The 20,926-nt window shown below is 46.3% G+C and overlaps 1 protein-coding gene and 1 long non-coding RNA gene across 3 annotated transcripts in view; one reads left to right on the forward strand and one right to left on the reverse strand.

Annotated features, from left to right (window-relative positions):
- Positions 1–20,309, forward strand: part of LOC109286345 (uncharacterized) — a 114,142-nt gene extending 93,833 nt beyond the window's left edge. The window contains exons 1-3 of one of the 2 annotated variants that reach the window (XR_009462425.1): positions 9,247–9,738; positions 10,999–11,112; positions 19,467–20,309. This is a non-coding gene — a long non-coding RNA (uncharacterized LOC109286345). Of the gene's footprint in view, positions 1–9,246; positions 9,739–10,998; positions 11,113–19,466 lie in introns of those variants that run through there. The other variant, XR_009462424.1, reaches the window with a different exon arrangement.
- Positions 1–20,926, reverse strand: part of LOC102576189 (flavin-containing monooxygenase 3) — a 28,975-nt gene that overhangs the window by 4,047 nt on the left and 4,002 nt on the right. The window contains exons 3-8 of the mRNA XM_006259136.4: positions 16,155–16,343; positions 11,658–11,820; positions 6,832–6,974; positions 5,609–5,808; positions 1,658–2,016; positions 1,233–1,305 (exon numbers count right to left, since the gene is read on the reverse strand). Coding sequence (XP_006259198.2) covers positions 1,233–1,305; positions 1,658–2,016; positions 5,609–5,808; positions 6,832–6,974; positions 11,658–11,820; positions 16,155–16,343 — 1,127 coding nt within the window. The remainder of the gene's footprint in view (positions 1–1,232; positions 1,306–1,657; positions 2,017–5,608; positions 5,809–6,831; positions 6,975–11,657; positions 11,821–16,154; positions 16,344–20,926) is intronic.

Raw genomic sequence — 20,926 nt, forward strand, 5'->3', positions numbered from 1 at the left:
AGGATTGCAACTTCTCTCCTTTCCCCCCATGATCTCACAGCATGCTTATAGCTGGCCTCCACTGCTCTCTACAGAAACAAACAGTTGGGGCTGGGGAAGGACTCACTTCAGCCACTTGCAGTGCCACTACCCAAGGACCAACCTCTCTGGATCCTCCCATGCCCAGCTTTATGCCACCCTAGCTGCAATGCTGGTTCAAGCTCATACAGCCTCCATCATCTGCTGCAATGAATAACCCAAGGTCACTACAATAACTTTTGTCTTTGCATCACCTTTCAACTTTTTCTGCCTTTAAACGCTGTACCACAGCACAGCCTTCCTGCAGCCTTGCTTCTTCCCTCTCTGTCCCTGATCTGTTATGAGTTTGAATCCCTTGGGAATAAAGCCACCCAGTACAGGTCCGTAAATAGCACACCTTTATTAGACACATTGAGGGTGTGAACAGAGAAACATTACCAGGAGTAGATAACAGGCAGGAAAAATGTAGAAAGGTAGCTTGATTAATGAAAGATCAAGGATTGTAAACACCTATGGAATGAAGAAATCAGTAGGAATCAAGTAGATTAGGAGGTAGATTAGGGGTGGTCAACCCAAAGCCTGTAGGCCAAGTTTGGCCCACAAAGCCATGGCATCTGGCTCATGGACCTCCCCATAGGTTGGGAAATTTGGCAGTGGGGAAGCAGTTGCAATTAATAATGTTATTCCTCCCTGGCTACCAAATTCCCAAGCCCTATATGGCTGGGTTGGGGTTTGGTCACATGCCCTTTCTCTCCCCTACCTCCCTTCCTGATTCAGCCAGGTTAGGGCCAGACTGCCCTCCATGAGCTCCTCACATCCGCTGCACCCTAAATCAGGTCCACTGGCCAGATCTGGCCTGTGGACAGAATGGGTGCTGCTCATCTGGCCCACAGGACAAAAAAGTTGGGCATCACTGAGGTAGGTAACAATGAGCCCTGAAGTCAACTGACTGCCTCAGCTCCACCTAAACAGAAATGCAGCTGCTCCTAAAGGGCAGATTGTGTTAAACTTTGAATGGCGCAGGAGTTAAAGGTGGGTGGGAGTTACTGCACCAACGACCCTCACCCCCAGATCTGCCTCTGGACAAAATATATAAATTATAAAGAATGGAGAACATAATTATGTGGGACTTGCTCAGAAAATACAGCTCTTGTTACTCTTATTCATGCACACAGAGTATAGAAAGCTGCTTGAGAATGGCACCTTTCACATACCATTTGAGTTTCTTCCCCATTTTTTCATCAATATCATCCATCATGCTGCTTACTGGAGGAAGCTTAAATAATCCTAGAAAAGAACAGGTTCAGCGTCACCAAACATGTCACCCCTAAGTACTGAAATATACTTTCTGCCCCACACACAGGGGTACATATGCTGTCACCCCCTAAGTGATGAAATATATTTCTGCCCCACACACAGGTAAACTAGTCCAGCTCTCTCTGACCAACAACTTTCACTGTAACCCCATCATATCTGTAGGTATACACATGTATGCATGCATTTCTTTTCATATCAGGTCCCCAGTTTGTCTCTGCATGCAGCTGTGACCTGAAGAAGAATGCTAATTTCCACCGCCAGGAAGTAAAGTAAAATATATTAGGGACAGTTTTCCCTATTCACCAGTTTTCCATTCACGTACCCTTAAAAACCTTGATAGTCCAGCGAGCCTGGAGTTCAGAAGTTGGAATAATTGCACCAAGAGACTGGACCAGCCCAATGACAGCCATAGTTGGCTTCTCTAGTAGAGGAGGGAGAATGCCTTTGTACAAAGTAACCTCATTGTCTCTGCATTTGATAATGGAGTCATCTTCCATAAAGGGATAAGCATAGCTGTAGCCTGTTGCAAAGATGACACAATCAATATTTTCCTGCTTGGTTCCATCTTGAAATATAACTGAGGTTTCCGTGAATTCCTTCACATTGGGTTTTATCACCACCATCCCACAGACAATACGGCTTGGGAGGTCATCGTTGAACACCGGCTCTTTGCGCAGAGTTCTACAAACAGAAAACATGTAGGCCTCTATTTAAAAGGACTTCTTGTTTCCTATCTGGGATATGCAAAGAAAGTGAGAGAACCATACTATGTGCAAATCTTCTTGCATCAGAATGTCAGACCAAGACTCCCAATATCCTTGAACCAAGAGTTATCCATCACCAGCACTGCATAATCATCATCATAACCCTTTAACAATCTCATTTTAGAGATGGTTAAGATTGCCAATAGCTGTTTCAGTTCATTTGCTGTCATTACTAGTTGCAAAAATGTAAGTTTGAAAGCCTGGAAGTTAAAAGTTAAAGTTGTAGAGACACCATTTGAAAATTAAAAATTATATCTAGGATCCACAAATGACCATAACTCTTTCCTTTATTCCTAGCCACTGTCCACCTCTTCGTTTGCAGTGTATTAACTTATGGATCCTCTCTTATGATCCTGTTTCTGTGCGTGTGTGTGTGCGTGCAATGAATTTCAAATCTATTTCCCATGGGTAGTTCTGCATTCAGCTTTTCACTCTCTTTTACAAACATAGTTGTGTCAGTGAAATCAGTCTTATTTATCCAACACCTAAGAAAATGGGGTTCTTTTCCACTACATTAGCACACTATTACTACTACTACAAAGAGTAAGCACAAGTATTGCTTTAAATGAGACATTATTTTTCTTCTTATTATTATTATTCTTTCAGCATGTAGTAAAATGAAAATTGCTTACTATTGTGTAGTGAGATTTATAAGAATGTCAACCTGAACTTCCTCAGTGTTCTGAAATCCCTGCTAGTGCTAAAACAAGAAGCATTTCAAATTAAATGCAGCCTTGAATTAGCTACAGAAGACACTGATTTTCTAGTATGAAACAGAGATAGACATGGTTTAAGAAAATAATTTCTGTACTGGATCAAACCATTATCTCAGCTAGTTTTGTGTCTTCTCTCCAGTAGTAATTCAACAGAGCCAGTCACAAAATGATAATGTGCCTGTCCAGGGGTATAACTCCATATGTATATAGAGCAGAAAGATTCCTTTTAAGCTTTTGCGAACAATCAATGTGTGCCCTGAAGCATGACATTTCCTTTCCTTATCATGCACTCTTCTTTTTAAGCCAATTTGCTAAAAACTAGGGCTGTGCAAAATTTTGCATAGTGTTTTGTTTCGAAGCTGTTTCAATGTGTTTTGAGCTTGAAAAAGCAACATTGAAATGAAACAAAAAGCTTCAAAACAGTTTCAAAATGAAATGAGGGCACTTGAAACATTAAAAAAATTTCAAAACATTTTGAGTTTCAAAGCAGCCTGGTGGTGGGAGGTGAGGGGAGAGCCAGGGCTGCGCTCCAAGTTGCTCTGCCAGGCCCATGGAGCTTGGCTCAGTGGCAGGAGGCGGAGTACAGCCCTGGTTCTCCCCTGCCTCCTGCCACTGGGATGATCTCTGTGGGGCTGGCAGAGCCGGCCAGAGTGCAACCCTAGCTCTCCCCCTCCTCCTGCCACCAGGCTGCACTCTGAGCAGCTCCGCCAGCCCCATGGAGCTGGGCCTGGTGGCGGGAGGCAGGGGAGAGCCACTGGCTAGGGCTGCACTCTGAGCAGCTCCACCACTGGCTCTCCCACTGCCTCCCACCACTGGGCTGGGCTCCATGGGGCTGGCAGAGCTGGTCAGAGTGCAACCTGGTGGCGGGAGGCAGGGAGAACCAGGGCGGCATTCTGACCGGCTCTGCCACCCCACAGAGGTCAACCTGCCCTCCTAGCACTGACAGACTCCTTCTGGGGGTGTGGACCCCTAGATCTGTATGTAGGATGACAGGAGGCTGCCGCTGCTGCCTAGGGCCAGCAGCAACAGTAGTCTTCCTGACGCTGGGCACGGGCTATGCCCAGGCAGCAGCAGCAGCCTCCTGTCATCCTGAGCACAGATCCAGAGGCCTGCACCCCCAGGAGGAGTCCAGCACATCCCCACAGCTCTCCTGGGGGTGTGGGCCCCCAGATCTGCGTGCAGGATGACAGTAGACTGCTGCTGCTGGCAAGTGCCATGAGTTTTACTTGTCAGCACCTTGAGGAGCAGTTTACCAGAAACTCCTGCACCTATCTCTTTGTAACTTGGCAGGCTTCATGCTCTCAGAAGGGGCTACCACCCTTGCAATTTTCATCCAAATCAGGCAAGAAATGACAATGTTATAGGCATTTTCATGATTCCCCATTATAGCCTATGGGTGAAACGTCGAAACATTGTCGAAACAGTTTTGGTGAAACGAAACGGAAGAGTGCTTCAAAATGAAACACAATGTCAAAACGAAACACTGTCCCGTCAAAACAGTGAAATGGAAGTCGAAATGAAATGGTGCTGTTTCACACAGCCCTACAACTTGTTCAGTGGCAATGCATACTGGGTACACAGGGGTGCATGTGCACCCCCTGAAAGTAATGGTACACCTCCTCACAGCCAGCATTCCCAACCTAGATGATGGGCAGGGCAAGCAGGAAGGAGTGCTGGTGCCCCCCCTAAGACAGGCAGCTGGGGAGTGGGGTGCCAAGAGAAGTGCCACTGGTATTTCTGGGTGCCCCCCTGGCCCTTCTGGGCACTTGCCCCCCCAGCCGCCAGTCAGCAACTGAGGGAGGCGTGTCCCCCCACGGACAATTGCGCTGACTGGGGGAGGGGGGTTCCCATGTAGCTAATCGCCACTGCTGCAGCCGGTAAATGTGGGGTTTTTTGGTTATTTTTTTAAGTGCCAGGAGGCCGGGATGGGCAGGGGATGGGCCGGGCAGGGAAGCCATGGGGCTGGGCAGGGAAGCCATGGGGGCTTTTCCCATGGCTCCCACTGCCCAGGGGGAGGCAAGCACAGCCAGAGGACCCACGGGAGAATTTGCAGCCACCTAACTGTGCCTGCCCCTCCCCAGCCAATCTGAATCTCTGAATCAGCACTGAAACAGTGCTGAATCTCCGATTCCAATTCAGCCGAATCGCATGGGGACAGTGATTCGAATCACCTAATTGAATCACTGTCCTCCAAATTGGTTGAATCTGAATCCGAATCAAATATTTCCCTATTCACACAGGCCTCTTTACTGGGTGCATCTACATGTTCATTAATGTATTGTGGTTACTGCATATTCAGCTTAGTACTTGTAATTACATGCACTAACTGAATGCGCAGTAACTGGTGCTACTGCACAGTAGTGCTGGAGCACCCTTTTTTGTGACGCTGGTGCACAGTAGACTAATTCTACTGTGTATTAGCGCATTAGTATGGCTTTTGCTGTGACATGATAATGCATAGTAGAATTAGTCTACTGTGCATTTAGTGTCTTGTATAGATGCAGCCACTGTGTGGTGGATAAAAGCTAAATAGCAGTAGCTTATTTCTCAATGCAAGAGACTAAGTTATTGAGGTTTAACTTCCACTTGCCTCTGGAAAAGAGCATGTCATGTGGTCAGTTACCTTAGAGCATATGATGCACAGTGGACTTCTTTTCCCTTTACCTTGTGGCAAATGGCTCTTCTGCACAAGCTAGAGTTCAGTTAGAGTACCACAGGAACTGCATCTTCAAAGCTAAACAAGGTTTTTCTTTCTTTCTCCAATGTTTTATAATAAAACTGCCATAAAATTACCCATTTAAAGGCATCAGGCCATAGTTCTCATGCTTAAACTTCTGATTCATCTTCTTCACGTACAGCCAGTCACTGATGGAGGTCGGGAGGGAATTTCGGACAAAGGTTTCAAAGCGAGTTACATATAGCATATCCCATGGGTAACCATTATCCCAAACACGACTCATCACCCAGGAGCCACTCCTGGAGCTAAGATAAACCTTTAAAAAAGAACAAAGAAGTGTTTAATTATGATGGTTTTGGAGGGACAAATACAGAAAAACTATCAGTGGTAGAGCCCATTCTAGTGAAGTCAGTTTTACTTCTCCAGTTTTATGCACTTCTGTGTATTTACACACTTAATGTTGTACAATGGAAAGGAAACAGTAGTTGAATCATTCCCACTTTGGTGTTTGACCAGCCCAAATCAAGAACTGCTGACCTCAGTATGGAAGATGTATTATAATGTAGTATATGTTAGAGAGGTAGCCCACTGAGAATTACATTATTTTTTATTTCAATTTGTATCCAGTGATGCAATTTCTTAGAACGGGGTGGGCGAAATGGCAAATCTGGCTGGTGACTGGACTCCATTTCCCAGCAGCCCCTGCCTGGTCTCCATGGAGACCAGCCAGACAGGGGCTGCATGGGTAGGCATGTGGCTGGGTGGAGAGCTGGTCTGGGGCTGGTATCTTGGGACAGTGATAATGTGGGGCCATGGCAGAGTCACAATCTGCTCCCTGCATGCCTTTGCCCGTGGAACCCACATTCATTACAGGGGTGTGTGGGCAGTGGCTTGCAGCCCAGCTCTGGATTCCCCCCGTCCCAAGATCCCGGGGTTTCCCTGGCCCTGCACTGGGCCCATTCCAGCCACCTGGCTGTGTGCCCTGCCTTTGCAGGTCCTGCTTCCTGCAGTAGGTGTGGGGCAGATGGGCAAGGGTGCCCAGGCAGCACAGGTGTGTCCAGCAGTGGCAGCCAGAAGGAACTGCTGCCGCAGGGGCTGCTGGGAGATAAAGTCCGCTACAGGCCCAATCCAGCCTGAGGGCCAGATTTTGCCCACCCGTGCTTTAGAATGTTACCATTACAATTTTGTATTGCATTTGGGATCTTCAAAGCCACCTAGGAGATCTCAATGCCCAGTTACCATTGATTTGGATGTCCAAAAGCCCTGCATCTCCCCTCCCCCTAAATATATGTATCCATCCTTAGACCTGAAAACTCCAGAACTATATAGGAAACTGTACCTGAGATGCTGTGTGACTAAGCTCAACAGCAATATCAGAGCCAGAGTTTCCCAATCCAACCACAAGCACTTTCTTCCCCTTGAATTTTTCTGGACCTTTGTATTCCCGGCTGTGGAAGTAGCTGCCTTTAAACTTTTTAATCCCTGAATGGAAGAGTAGAAAACAAATGAATCTACTTGGTGAATACAATAGGGAGATTTAACCTTTTTGTTGGTATACCCCTTTGCAGTATGTTTATTTTATTTGATATTTTTCCCAAAAAGACTCAGGGTGGCTTACAATAACAAAGAAAAATAGATAAAATAACAAAATAATTCCCTACAAAATATCCAAAGTTTAACTCCACCTGCTAAAAACCTGCCCAAATTAAAAGGTTTTATACTACTTCTGAAATATGGGCAGGCTTGTATTCTGGCAGGTCTCCAGTTGGAAGGTGTTTCAGAGGTGAGAAGCAACAACCAAGAACAACCTCTTATGTGTTTTGGCCAAGCAAATTTGGCACACAGATGGTAATTGCAGGAGGTTGTTCTCAGCAGACCTGAAGTATCCAAAGGAAGAAAGTGGTCTCTCAGGTACATAGGACTCAGGTCACTTAGGGCTTTGTAGGTCAAATTCAGCATTTTGAACTGCAGCAAGCTATAGGAAGCCAGTGCAGACTCTGAGGGTGCCTGTAGACATGCCCAGAGGCTGCTCTGATGCACTGTAATCAATCAAGTCTGCTGGAGTGTGCTAATTAGTGTACTCCAGCCAGCCTGTGTGTCTCGTGTATCAGCGCCCCTGCTCTTTAAAATGGCAGGAGGGGCGCTTTAACTAAAGCTTGTTTGATACACAACATGCGGTGGGCACTTTAACTAGAGTGGCTGTTGGAGCCACTCTAGTTAAAGCACCACCCCCGCTGCCGCCCCCCGAGCACGTGAAAAAAGTGCTGGGGCACTGAAGGGTCAGTAGTTTTTCTCTGCAAAGCAAATTTACTTTCCCCCCTCAAGTTAAAAAGGTGATTGTACAGGCTTGATGTGTTGTGAATTCACCCTAGGATCTGACTGTCCAAGAGCTTGGGCACATAAGCATTTTACCATACAGTAAAGGCAGGCAGGCTTTACTGCACATGAGCTCCTCCTCATTAAGTCCCATGTGCAAACCTGTGGGAAGCAGAAGCTAACACAGGTCAACTTGTCCATCTATAAAAGAGGGCTGAGACCACAGACTAGCTTTAGTTAACTCCTGGGCAAGAGCTCTCACATAGGCAATTACCCCATCCTTTTTAGCTCTGTTCTCTTCTACAGCCAGAGCCAATGTGTCCCTCTACCCTGGAGGTGAGCCTATATATGCAGGCCAGCCCCTCCCTGCAGGTCAGCTGCCCTGGCTCTCTTCACAGCGTCTAGGGCTGCTTTCATCCCCCTCAGCCGTCCAGTATTCTGCTGCCTGCAGGCTGGGTCCTGGGCAGCTGAGGGGGATGAAAGCAGCCCTAGACGCTGTGAAGAGAGCCAGGGCAGCTGACCTGCAGGGAGGGGCTGGCCTGCATATATTGGCTCACCTCCAGGGTAGAGGGACACATTGGCTCTGGCTGTAGACGAAAACAAGAGCATTCCTGCAGGAGGAGGGGAGAGGGCTGTGCGAGGCTTCAGACAGAGTTTTGGATCCAGAGAAGCTTCAGACACTTCAGGGTCCAAAGCAGCACATCCGGGTCAAAGCGCTGCCTTGTTTGGCTTCCCGAAGCAGTTCGGAGCTCCCAAAGAGCTGCAGAGCCGCCTCAGACCCGCGGCCATAGGGTATAATGTGGAAACAATAAAATACTTATAACGTTGTTGTTTTTTGTCTGATTTGGATGAAATTTTCAGGGGTGGTAGAATCTGCAGAGAGGATGAAGCCTGCCAAGTTTCAAGAAGATTGGTTTAGGGGTTTGGGGGAACAGCACCCCAAATTCTTGAAAGCAAAACTCCTGTCACATCTATGTGTTACAGCATAGGTGGGTCAAAACTGCAGGGCTGGTAGCTCTTACTGAGGCCACCAAGCTTGCCAAGTTGCAAGAAGATTGGCGGAGAGGTTTGGGGGGAACTGCCCCTCAAGCTGTGGACAAGCAAAACTCACGCCATGGGTGCTTGTGGGACTGACTGTGTCCGCCTTGGGGCGGGGAGGGGGGAGACTGCTGCAGGCCTGGCTGCTAAGCTGCTGTGTTCCCAGTTACCAATCAATCAATCATGATTCACTCAGGGACCAGGGACTCAGGGACCAGCTCAATACACAGGACCTAGCTACTACATAATGACCTAAGGAGCAGCAATTAGCACCTACAAACCCAGGCTAAGGAGAGGAAAGAATCAAAACAAGATAATCAACTGTCCCAAGACAGACACAGTCTTGGCATGAGTTTTGTCTGTCAGCAGCTCGGGGTGCAGGGCCCCAGACTCCCCTGCACCGCTCTCCTCCACACCTGGCACGCGTCACAGCAGGGGCCACCATCCCTGCAGCTGTCACCCTGCTGCGCCTTAGCACACGCAGTGTCACCCATGGCAACAGTTTTGCTTGTCCGCAGCTTGAGGCGCAGCTCCCCCCAAACCCCTGCACCGATCTCCTTGAAACTTGGCAGGCTTTGTGGCCTCAGTAAGACTTACCAGCCCTGCAGTTTTGATGCTGTAACAGGGAACCCCAACCCTGTTACTAAGAGGCAGGGTAGCCCCTTTAAGTCCAGAAGCTTCCAGTCACGGCCGGCCGGTCAAGCAGGGGTTAAGGCTCAAGCCCTGCAGCCGGTCAGGTGACAGGAAGAGGAAGGCCAGCACCCTACAAATGGCAAGTGGAGAAGGCCAGAGGGGCAGCAGGGAGGTGGACTCCCAATGACTATGGTGTTGTGGCTGCAGTCTCTGTTGGAAGACTACGCCATGCCCTGAGCCATCCTCATGATCATCTAAAGTAAGCAGGCATGTTGCCTCTTGTTTAATGTTAACACCAGTGGTTTGGGTGAGGCTATTTGGGGAAGGAGGAGGCTTCATTGGGGGCCACTGCAGTGTTGGGGACCCCAGCACCAGAGAGGGCGCAGTATTCAGGGGTGAGCTGACCCTAGCACCAGAAAGGGTGCAAAATTTGGGGGTGAGCTGACCCTGGCACTAGATAGGGTGCAGTATCTGGGGGTGAGCAGATCCCAGTGCCACAGAGGGGCAGGAGCCCAAGTGAGGTTTTTTTTTTGAGAGCTAGAGCCTGGGAGTCAAACCCTGATTAGTGGGTTTTTTTGACTGACAGGCCTAGCTAGAGAGAGAAGGGGTAGGCCCACAGCGGCCAAGACCCCAACATAAAGAGGAATTTACAAATACCATCTGTGAGGCTTGGGCTGCAGTGTAGGGGAGGAACGGAGCCACAGATAGCGCCCCCTGGCATCGGAGCATACAATGGGCAGCCTCCTGCTTAATTAACAACAATTAATTAACAACAAGGCATGGCAGGAGAGAAGGCTGGTGGTTGGCCCATAACAGGCGGGCAGGGCCACCAGTAGATGGACCCCAAGGAGGCTCCCTTGTTACAGACCCCCCTGTGTTGTAACACACAGCTGTGACATGAGTTTGGCTTTCAAGAATTTGGGGCATGGTTCCCCCCAAACCCCTGCACAGATCTTATTGAAACTTGGCAGGTCTCATGCTCTCAGCAGAGAATACTATCCCTGCAAGTTTCATCCAAATTGGACAAAAAACAACATAGTTATAGATATTTAATTGATTCTCCATTATACCCTATGGCCAGGTCTCTGAGGTGGCTCCAAAGCTTCAGAGCCGCTTCGGCCGGATCGAGGTGGAAACCTGGTCCAGGGCTCCGGATCAGATCATGGCCATCCTAAGCAGCTGGATCTGAAGCTGGATCAGATTGCTACCAACTCGCACAGGCCTAGAGGGGAGTTTGAGTCCACCAAGAGGTGCTTCTGCCTGTGGAAGGAGGAAAAGGAGTTTCTGCCTGTGGAGTGCGAGTGCATTTGCAAGAATGAGGATTTAATGAATCATTTTTCACATGCACCTGAGAGATTTGTGTTTGTTTGTTAAGGGCTGTTTAGATATCCAGTGGGGTTTGCTGGCTTATAACCACTGGTAGACTAGGAGTTCAGGCTGAAGGGAGGACAGGAGGCTGCAGAGCAGCACACCCTGCCCACTGTGACATTTTCTTCTTTTTGATCATTCTCTCTTTTAGTGAGACACAGGAGCCTGAGTGGGAAAAGGCATCAGAGACATAACCCAGTCAAGGAATCATAAGATGATCTTTTAAGATCATAGCCCTGGAGACTATTTCAGCAAGGTGTCTCAGGTGAGTGAACCAAGAGAGTGGATTATAAAGGAGACTGGGGAACTACAAGGCCTTCAGAAGCTGCCCTTGAGGGGGTCCAGTCCTACATGCCAAGATTATAATCTTGGCAAGAATAAAGATTCTGCCAGTGCCTTTAGCTGAGAGCCATGTTATGATCGGTTTATTCCTCTGTAAGTATAAATAACGAGTACCCCAAATTACCGAGACCATAATCTGGTACAGAACATTTTGCTGATGATTTTTGCACTGTTGCAAACCGAGAGATGTTTGGAATAATTATCCACGCTTCTGCATGCTCATGCAAACTAAACCTCTGACAGTTTAGTTCTCAAAGCCAGACTGCTGCCTCTTAATCCATGCACTTCAGATCTGGTTCATGCGCCTGCCCAAATTGATGGGTACAACATGTTAACCACAATAAAAAAAATGTCAACAGCTTTCTTTTATATCAAAAAGTCATTTTTGTGGGGTGGGGGTGGGATATTTTAATAACTTTTTTTGACCAGTTCTAGCTATAATGCATGTACTACAAAAATGTAACTTACCAGGGAATTGTTCAGCTGGGAAATTTGGATATACATGGTGCCCAGAACAAACCATGACAGCATCAAATACAGAGGACTCTTCCTTCCCGTCCTTTTCTGTAATAACATCCCACTGGCCAGTGACGGAGAAATCAGGGCATTTTGTTACCTTGATGACCATGGTCTTAAAAGGAAACAAACAAACATAATTTTCATGTTACATACACAGATCTTTAGGCAGATATCTTTGTGAGTGTCCTGGATTCGCTGGAAAGAGCCGAGTGAAATCTTATCCTCATTAAAGTCAATGGAAATTGCACTACTGACTTCAGTGGCGATTTCACTTCTGAAGGGCATGCATAATAACTTAGTGGATAAGATACAATGGTTCATTAAAACTGAAGCTGAATGAGAATGCCCACTTCCTAGGAGATATTAAAATTCAGTTATTTCCTATTCCAAATCAGAATGAAATTCAAAATTGAATTCTATGAATTATTCTAAAAGTTTGTCTCAGGTTAGTTGATATACTTTAGATAGAATTTAATTAAAATAGTCAAAGGTCTATTACATTCGTTTGAATTTATTCTCTTTTTTCATTATACATTTTAACATAAAATACATTTAAAAACAAAAGACATTTTGAAATGAAAAACCTAACTGTTCTATTCTGTTGAGAGAGAAGCGGTTCTGCTTTATGTTTTTCTTCAAAATATTTTTCCATAAAGCAACACATTCCCAGGAATTTGAGAGAGAATATTCTGATTTGTCTAACAGAAGCATTTTCCAGTGGAACTTTTTCAACAAGCTTTAGTATATATCAAATCATTTTGCTGTTTCCACTTAGCATTCACTTACTGAACAGAGTCCTTTTGGTGATACAAGGCTGGAAAGTCATTTTTTGGAAACACTGTTTCAATGATGCACCACCACGTTGATCTGGGTGACTCTGAAATCAGCAATTTATTTAACAAACTGGTCTTTCAATTTGTAATTTACCCTCAAACAGATTTTGCTTGTTTACATATTTACTGTATTCATAATAAGACAACTCAGTTAATCACCTTCACCATCCACTGAAAAGCTGGCAAGTCGGTCAGCAACATGCAAGTCCTTGACTTCAGGAAAGCCGACTTTGACAAGCTCAGGAGGCTTGTCAGTGAGGCCCTAAGGGACTGTGACCACAGGGAGAGGGGAGTTCAAGAAGAGTGGTTGCTCCTCAAGGGAGCGATCCTCAATGCACAAACTAAGTCTATTCCATCTCGGAGGAAAGGCAGCAAGAGGGCACAGCAGCACCCCTGGCTCTCCAGGGACCTAGCAGACCTCCTGAGGCTAAAAAGAAAGGCCTACAAAGGATGGAGGATGGGAGTCACCTCCAAGGAGGATTATTCTGCACTGGTCCGGTCCTGTAGGGAGCAGACCAGGAAAGCCAAGGCTGCAACTGAACTCCAGCTTTGAGCATCAAGGACAATAAAAAGTCCTTTTTCAGATATGTGGGGAGCTGGAGGAAAAGCAGGGGCAACATTGGACCCCTGCTGAACCAGATGGGGCAACTGACAACTGACGCCCAGGAAAAAGCCAACCTATTAAATAGGTACTTTGCGTCAGTCTTTCATCAGCCCCATGGGACGCCCATGCCCGCTACAGGGCCGGGAAGTCCGGGTGAGGGTGATCCCCTGCCCTCCATTAATGCTGACTTTCTGAAGAAACATCTTAAGAAGCTGGATACCTTCAAGTCAGCCGGCCCTGACAATCTTCACCCCAGGGTACTCAAGGAGCTGGCGAGCATCATAGCCCAGCCTCTAGCACGGATCTTTGAAAACTCTTGGCGCTCTGGTGTAGTGCCCGAAGACTGGAAGAAGGCCAATGTGGTGCCTATCTTCAAGAAAGGGAGGAAAGTGGATCCGGCTAACTATAGGCCCATCAGCCTGACTTCTATCCTGGGGAAGATCTTAGAAAAGTTTATTAAAGAGGCCATCCTTAATGGACTGGCCAACGTCAACATCTTAAGGGATAGCCAGCACGGGTTTGTTGTGGGTAGGTCTTGCTTGACCAATCTCATTTCCTTCTACGACCAGGTGACCTATCACCTGGACAAGGGAGAAGAGATTGATGTCATATATCTTGACTTCAAAAAAGCCTTTGATCTGGTGTCCCATGATCGTCTCTTGGAGAAACTGGCCAATTGTTGCCTTGGGTCCTCCACGATCCACTGGCTGGAAAATTGGCTCCGGGGTCGGACCCAGAGGGTAGTAATTGATGGAAGTCACTCATCGTGGTGTCCTGTGACCAGTGGGGTCCCCCAAGGTTCTGTCCTTGGACCCATACTGTTCAACATCTTCATTAATGATGTGGACACCGGAGTCCGAAGCGGACTGGCCAGGTTCGCCGATGACACCAAACTTTGGGGCAAGGCATCCACACCAGAAGACAGGCGGGTGATCCAGGCTGACCTGGACAGGCTCAGCAAGTGGGCGGACGAGAATCTGATGGTGTTCAACGCCAATAAATGCAAGGTTCTCCACCTTGGGAAAAAAACCCCGCAGCATCCTTATAGGCTCAGCAGTGCTATGTTGGCTAGCACTATGGAAGAAAGAGACTTGGGGGTCATCATTGACCACAACATGAACATGAGCCTGCAATGCGATGTGGCGGCTAGTAAAGCGACCAAAACGCTGGCTTGCATCCATAGATGCTTCTCAAGCAAATCTCGGGACGTCATTCTCCCCCTGTACCTGGCCTTAGTGAGGCCGCAGCTGGAGTACTGCGTCCAGTTTTGGGCTCCACAATTCAAAAAGGATGTGGAGAAGCTTGAGAGAGTCCAGAGAAGAGCCACGCGCATGCTCAGAGGTCAAGGAAGCAGACCCTACGATGACAGGCTGAGAGCCCTGGGGCTCTTTAGCCTGAAAAAGCGCAGGCTCAGGGGTGATCTGATGGCCACCTACAAGTTTATCAGGGGTGACCACCAGTATCTGGGGGAACATTTGTTCACCAGAGCGCCCCAAGGGATGACGAGGTCAAATGGTCACAAACTACTTCAAGATCGTTTCAGGCTGGACATAAGGAAGAATTTCTTTACGGTCCGAGCCCCCAAGGTCTGGAACAGCCTGCCACCGGAGGTGGTTCAAGCGCCTTCATTGAACACCTTCAAGATGAAACTGGATGCTTCCAGTGACTTCCTGCACTTTGGGCAGGGGGCTGGACTCGATGATCTTCCGAGGTCCCTTCCAGCCCTAATGCCTATGAAATCTATGAAATAAAGTTTTGTGCAAAAGAAAATTCAGGTTGTGATTGGGAAATGATGCTAATAAATCATTGCACAGGTTATTTGTCATCTAAGTCACCAATATGACTTTGATTGGTTGATAAGCTCTCTCTTTCTCTCTCTCTCTCTCTGTTTTTATATAAAAGAAAGGTTTCAATGATATTGAATGATCACGCACATACCTCCTGTCTAATTCCTTCACACAAAGAACACCTGGCAGAGAAAAGGCTGACACAGTCTGATGATGTACAATAGTCTGTCCCTTTCCTGTTTGTGAACTACTCACAGACACAGTGACACCTCTACTAGTTATTCAAAATTACTTAATTAGGCCTGATTATGCCGTTGTGCAATAAGGCTTGTAAGGGCATAATTCTTTTTCTAAGCCTGCATTGCATTTGCCTGTAATCACAATCACTGTGTTCAGACAGGTGCACGGCTGCTAAGTAATCCTGAATCAATTCAGCTGAATTTGATTCAGAGATTCAGCCACCACCAAATTGGCCAAATCTCTGAATCAAACAGGCCCCATCCACTGCTCATTCTCCCAGCCTCATCAATGGCTGCCCTGTCTGGCTCCAGTTCCCAGTTCTTTAAAAAAAAAGCTCCACACTCACCAGCTCCTGCCAGATGGGGCAGCAATCCCTTATGCACCCCGCTGCTCTGTGCTGTGTGTGTGTGGGGGCAATGTGCCACAAGCCCCCAGAATCCCCAAAAGCTGCTGGAGCAGCTGCTGAATGTGGGGCTTTTTTTTAAAAAAAAGCTGCGAGCTGGTGCTGGGCAGGGCAGCCATAGTGGGGCTGGGAGAGCAGGCAGGGGTCGGGGGGTGCTCAGCGGGCTGGAGGTGTAGGCAAGGGATGGGGCCTGGTGGGGGTCCCCCCATGGTCCCCTTCTCCCTCCTCAAGCCCCCCCTCCACCCCCCCTTACAAGCACAGAGTCCAGGTCCAGCTTCCTGCAGCGGCAAGTGGGGACTGCCCAAATCTCCAAAGTTCTCTGAATCTTTTCTGAATTGATTCGGAGAGCTTCAAATCAATTTGGACCTTTTTATTGGTCTCCTGATTTGATTCAGATTTGGAGATCTGGCTGCTGAATCGGGCTGAATTGCCTCCAAATTGAATCAGCACCCAAAACTTTGCACAGGTTCTACTAAGTACTGCTTATCCAGTAGGAGCCACTTTTCTATAGGACAGGAAGTATGTGAAGTCATGGTTCAGAGTCTCCTCATGCTGGATTTTGCATCAATAAGTTCTTACCTTGAACTTTATGTATTTCAAAAGATCAAAGTGTTTGGCAAACATCTTTATGTATTCCTGGAGCTTAGTATTGTGCATGTAATTTGGATAATCATCAGGGAAAGGAAAGTCAGGATAGCACATCATTTCTTTGCAGGAGTTGGTGAACACGGAATGGTAGATGCTGGCTTTGCCCTCCTCTGCCTGTTCCTAAAGAGAAGAACCCACAAAAGTTTACAAAAAACTTCATCACTGAAGGCAGCTGCAAGACTTGCTATAAACAGGGAGAAATTCAGGGCATTGACAAATTACACATTATACTGGTGTGATTGTCATTACACCAGGTAGGGAGAGGAAACTGGCTCTCCCAGTTTCAGCCAACCTCTATAGCAAAGCATCCATTGGCCAAAGTCAAGTCATTAATGGTAAATATCCATTACAGTCCTTAGTCCAGTTGGTGTGTATGACAGGCCTTGCCTGCCAAGTCAGATTCACAGAGGCAGTTCATGAATTTTCATAGTAGCCACTTCATAATATTGACCAACAGGTGTAAGCTTTACATAGACTTCCCAAATTACAAATTTCTCAGAACCTATTTCCTCATATGCACAATGCTGAGCTAGTCTGCCAGCCTTCTACCCCTCTCCATATTAAATTTCCCCCTAAAGACCCATTTCTATTATGCTCTCTACAGTGAATCTATTTGGCCATCTTCCTCTGACAGCCCACTGTTTGTCTTGCTTCTTTAGGGCATGGGCAGTCTCTTCTTGAATGCCTGGAAAGACCTAGTGCATTTTGCTGCTATCTTGAATATTACCTGTTGGTTGATTTGTGTTCTAGACCAGTGGTTTTCAATCTTTTTTTATTTTTGGACCCCTAAAAAATGTCGATGGGGGTGTGGACCCCTTTGGAAATGGAATGCCTGTTCTGGGATCTGAAAATTAATTTTCATTGCCCTCTTTCATGGACCTCTTAGACATAGGCTGTGGACCTCCCAGGGTCTGCAGACCACAGGCTGAAAATCACTGTTGTAGATAAATGGCTTCATTCTAAGACCTTGGCTGACACAACCACACTCTTCTTAATTGTAAGCCAATGCAAGATCTGAGCTCAGGTTTTCCTTAATTTGGGTAAGGTGGAACAATGAGAGTTTGAATGTTATACTAAATGCAGGCACACTTTCAAGGCCAAGTTACCAATGGTTCTCAACTGACCAAGGATTATAATTGTAAGGAAGGTGCAGAAAGTCATTGGCTGTGTCCAGACATGGTGCAGACATTTGGTTCCCCAGGGACAACTAGTGTCAGCGCACCTTGCGCTGCCGCTAGTTGTCCCTGGGAAATGGCTGTGCCATGCAGTGCTGGCCCCAGCAGCCTTACCTGGGGTTCTGGGGGCCTCCCAGGGCTGCAGCAGTGGCAACCCTGTCATGCAGAGCCTGGATGGCAGCCGCAGCATAGCTCCAGGCTGCCTGGCTTTGCTTTTGATTGGTGTACACTGCCGGTGTGTGCACCACTCTGCTTTTTTTCTCCACAGGTTTTTTTGATTCAGGGGTCAAAAACCGCTTTGTGCTGCTCCCTTGAAGAGCGGAGAACAAATGAACATGCCGTGTCTGCAGCGCCACATGCCACGTGTCAATGCTCGTCTGGACGCAGCCATTTTGTTTACTGGTGAAACACAAAGGTCTAATCCTGATTCCGCTGAAAATCAAGACCAAAAATTCAGGTGTTTCCAACAGAGTCAGTGTTTATCTTGAATTGTGTAGGCCAATACAAGGAAAAATAACTGAAAGCAATGGGATGGGATGAAAGTTGTAAAGAAAAACATTTGGACTGGAAAACTTGATATGTTTATTCTTGATGACTTTATCTCTCATAGGAAGTGACCTTTGTCATGATGTAGGGGAACACAGACCTTCTCCTCTAAGAGGCATTATCAAAGGAAGAGCTAGAAATAACAAAAAATAAACTGGTTTTCATATGGGTTCAATTTGAAGCTTAGGATTCACTAGAAATTAGAACTGTGTGCATTTATGAGTTTGGTGTCAATTTCTAAAAATCAAAAACAATTTTGTTTCAGGTCAAACCTAATTTGAAATTTTCCATAATTTCTGCTAAAACAAAAAACCATGAAGAATTTTATTGCATTTTATTCAAAATGGTATATTTGTTTTCAATCCAATTAGAAACATTTTTTATATTTTGAGTTATTTAAAAGCATTGCCAATTTTAAACAATTAAAAAAAGAAATTTAAAATAAAAAAATTCCAATGCATTTAAAACTGTTTAAATGAAGTGCTTTGATTTCATAGAAAACTAGGGCCAGAAAAGAACTCAGGTTGTCTAGTCCGACCCCCTGCTCAAAGCAGGACCATCCCCAACTAGATCATCCCAGCCAAGGCTTTGTCTAGCTAGGTCTTAAAAACCTCCAAGAACAGAGATTTCACTACCTCTTTGGATAACTTGTTGCAGTGCTTCACTACCCTCCTGGTGAGGACATTTTCCTAATACCTAACTTAAATTTCCCTTGATGCAACTTGATGTGGGATGTTTTGCAGGATGTTTTAGGTTTCTCTTTTCAAAATGCATAACTTGACATGAAAAGATGAGGCTTTTTGGTGTTGCAAAATCTACATATTTTGCCTAAACGGAGTGGTTGAAAAATTTCACCCACTTCTACCTGAGGCCACACTCCATCTCAAACTCTGTATAGCCTACAGAGCACCCTAATAACAAATTGCAGTAACCTTTTGGGCTCCTATACACGTGCAGGGAGCTGGCTGTGACATGCTGGAAATCCAGTGCATTGGAGCAGACTCGAATAATCGAGTCTGTTGGAGCAAAGAAATTAACGTGCTCCAGCAGACTCTAGCATTACGTGCATCAGCATCCCCTGCACTGAAAAATGGCAGTGGGGTGCTTTGAACTAAAGCTCTTTCAATGAGCTATAGTTCAAAGTGCCCCGCCACCATTTTTCAACATAGGGGACGCTGATACACATGATGCTCAGGTGCTTTTAATTAGTGTGGCTCTCTAATTAAAGCACTGCCCCCCATGCTTTGTGTAAAAATGCCCTTTGAGGCCAAAGCGCTAATTTCCTTGGGACATTTAAAACTTGAGTGGATACAGCACTGCGGAGTGAAATGTAGCAGAGAATTTTGCATTGGCACTTGAGAGACTGAGTATTCATGCCGGCCTCCTCACCTCCATGATGCTATGGTAAGCATTAATTTGATGTGTAGTTTAGAAATTGCCAGTGACTTAAGTGATAAAGTCGAGTGTTGCCCATTCCTATCAAGCGTTAAAACTCATCTGATGTGTTTGCATTTATACCCAGGTTCTGCAAATGGGAATCTGAAGAGAGAAATGTTATGCAACTGAAAGAGAACGAAACACAGCTGCCTATAAACAAGCAAGAAGGGGCAAGTAATAGACTCAGGAATGTGTGCTGTTGACCAGTAATTATACTCCTATACTATTAGATTAGCATGAGAAACTTGGCTGAGATTCAGGACTGTTCTAAAAGCTTTATAAACAGAAGGTGTGTCCTGCTTTTTTCATTACAACCAGTTTATTTTATTACATAAATAAAAAAGGCCCTATAAAGTACATCTGCTTTTGTTCAACAGCAAACCACAAGCTGGCAAAGCAAGTTAATGACTCTTTGCATAACAGCCTGGCTAAGCTGAAGTGAAAGGCTTTTAAGTCAAACACCTCTGCGTACACAAATAACAATCATTGGAATCTAATGGCTGCCAGGGGCTCTTCCAGGGCAACTGTATTTCACAGGGAGATGAAGGAATAAGCATATAATATCTAAAAAGGGCATGACCCTTCCATTGAAGTAAATGAGAAACCAGATTGCTTAGCATCTCATAGGGTCAGATCCATCAGTTATGAAGCATTTTGAGAAACTTCAACAGCTAGCCGAGCCCTGAGGCACTTCCTCTGGCCAAACCAGAGATTGTAAGAAGTAGAAGTTGTTGTCAGCCGTGGTCATAGTGTCAGGGGTATGACCAAGATGTAGGCAGACAGACTTGATCCTAGAGGTCACAAACCAGGAGATCAGGAACCTAGAAGGTTAGAAAGGAAGGGTCCCAACTAGAGTCAGGGGATCTGGAGCAAGCAGGTCAGGTAGCTGAGGTCTGTAATGGACCAGGATGTGGGCAGTCACCACAACAGTCTCAAGCCAGGGGAAGTCAGGAGGAGGAAGCAGGGATTCAGACCAAAGCCACTGGCCAAGGGGTCCAGAGCAGGCAGCTACAGTTGCAAGGGACAGCAACATAAATGCCATGACCCAGGAGCCACTTGACATAGGACAGAGGTCTGGAACTGGAGTCAGGAGCAAAAGCCTTAGGATTTGGCAAGGTGGTCTGGTGCACAGGGGCCCAAGGTAGAGTGTGGAACAAGGACTCAGCAGGCAGAAACCAGGAAACTAAGTTCAAGGAGTCATATGACCAAGGTTAGACAAAGAATGATCTGTCCTGTTGAGTAACTTCCTGGACACTGAAAAAGCTGCTGTTTATAAGCCAGCAGTCATGCCTATGTAGGCACTTGGGACTAGCTGGAAGTAGATAGGCTGCTGGCAGCCAGGTCCATCATTTAGCTGGCCTGCTGACCTGACTTCTAATACATAACAACCAAGTTCCCTGAATTGATTCACCATCATATTGTGCAACTGCTATGGTTCAGAGAACAAAATTTAATACGTTAACCCTATGATAGGAATCTATTTAGAATTTACACTGGGAATCCATAGTTCAGGTTCCCCTTGTACAAGAGATAAAATCTACTAGA

This window comes from Alligator mississippiensis, chromosome 5, assembly GCF_030867095.1.
Source record: "Alligator mississippiensis isolate rAllMis1 chromosome 5, rAllMis1, whole genome shotgun sequence".
Classification (NCBI taxonomy): Eukaryota; Metazoa; Chordata; order Crocodylia; family Alligatoridae; genus Alligator; species Alligator mississippiensis.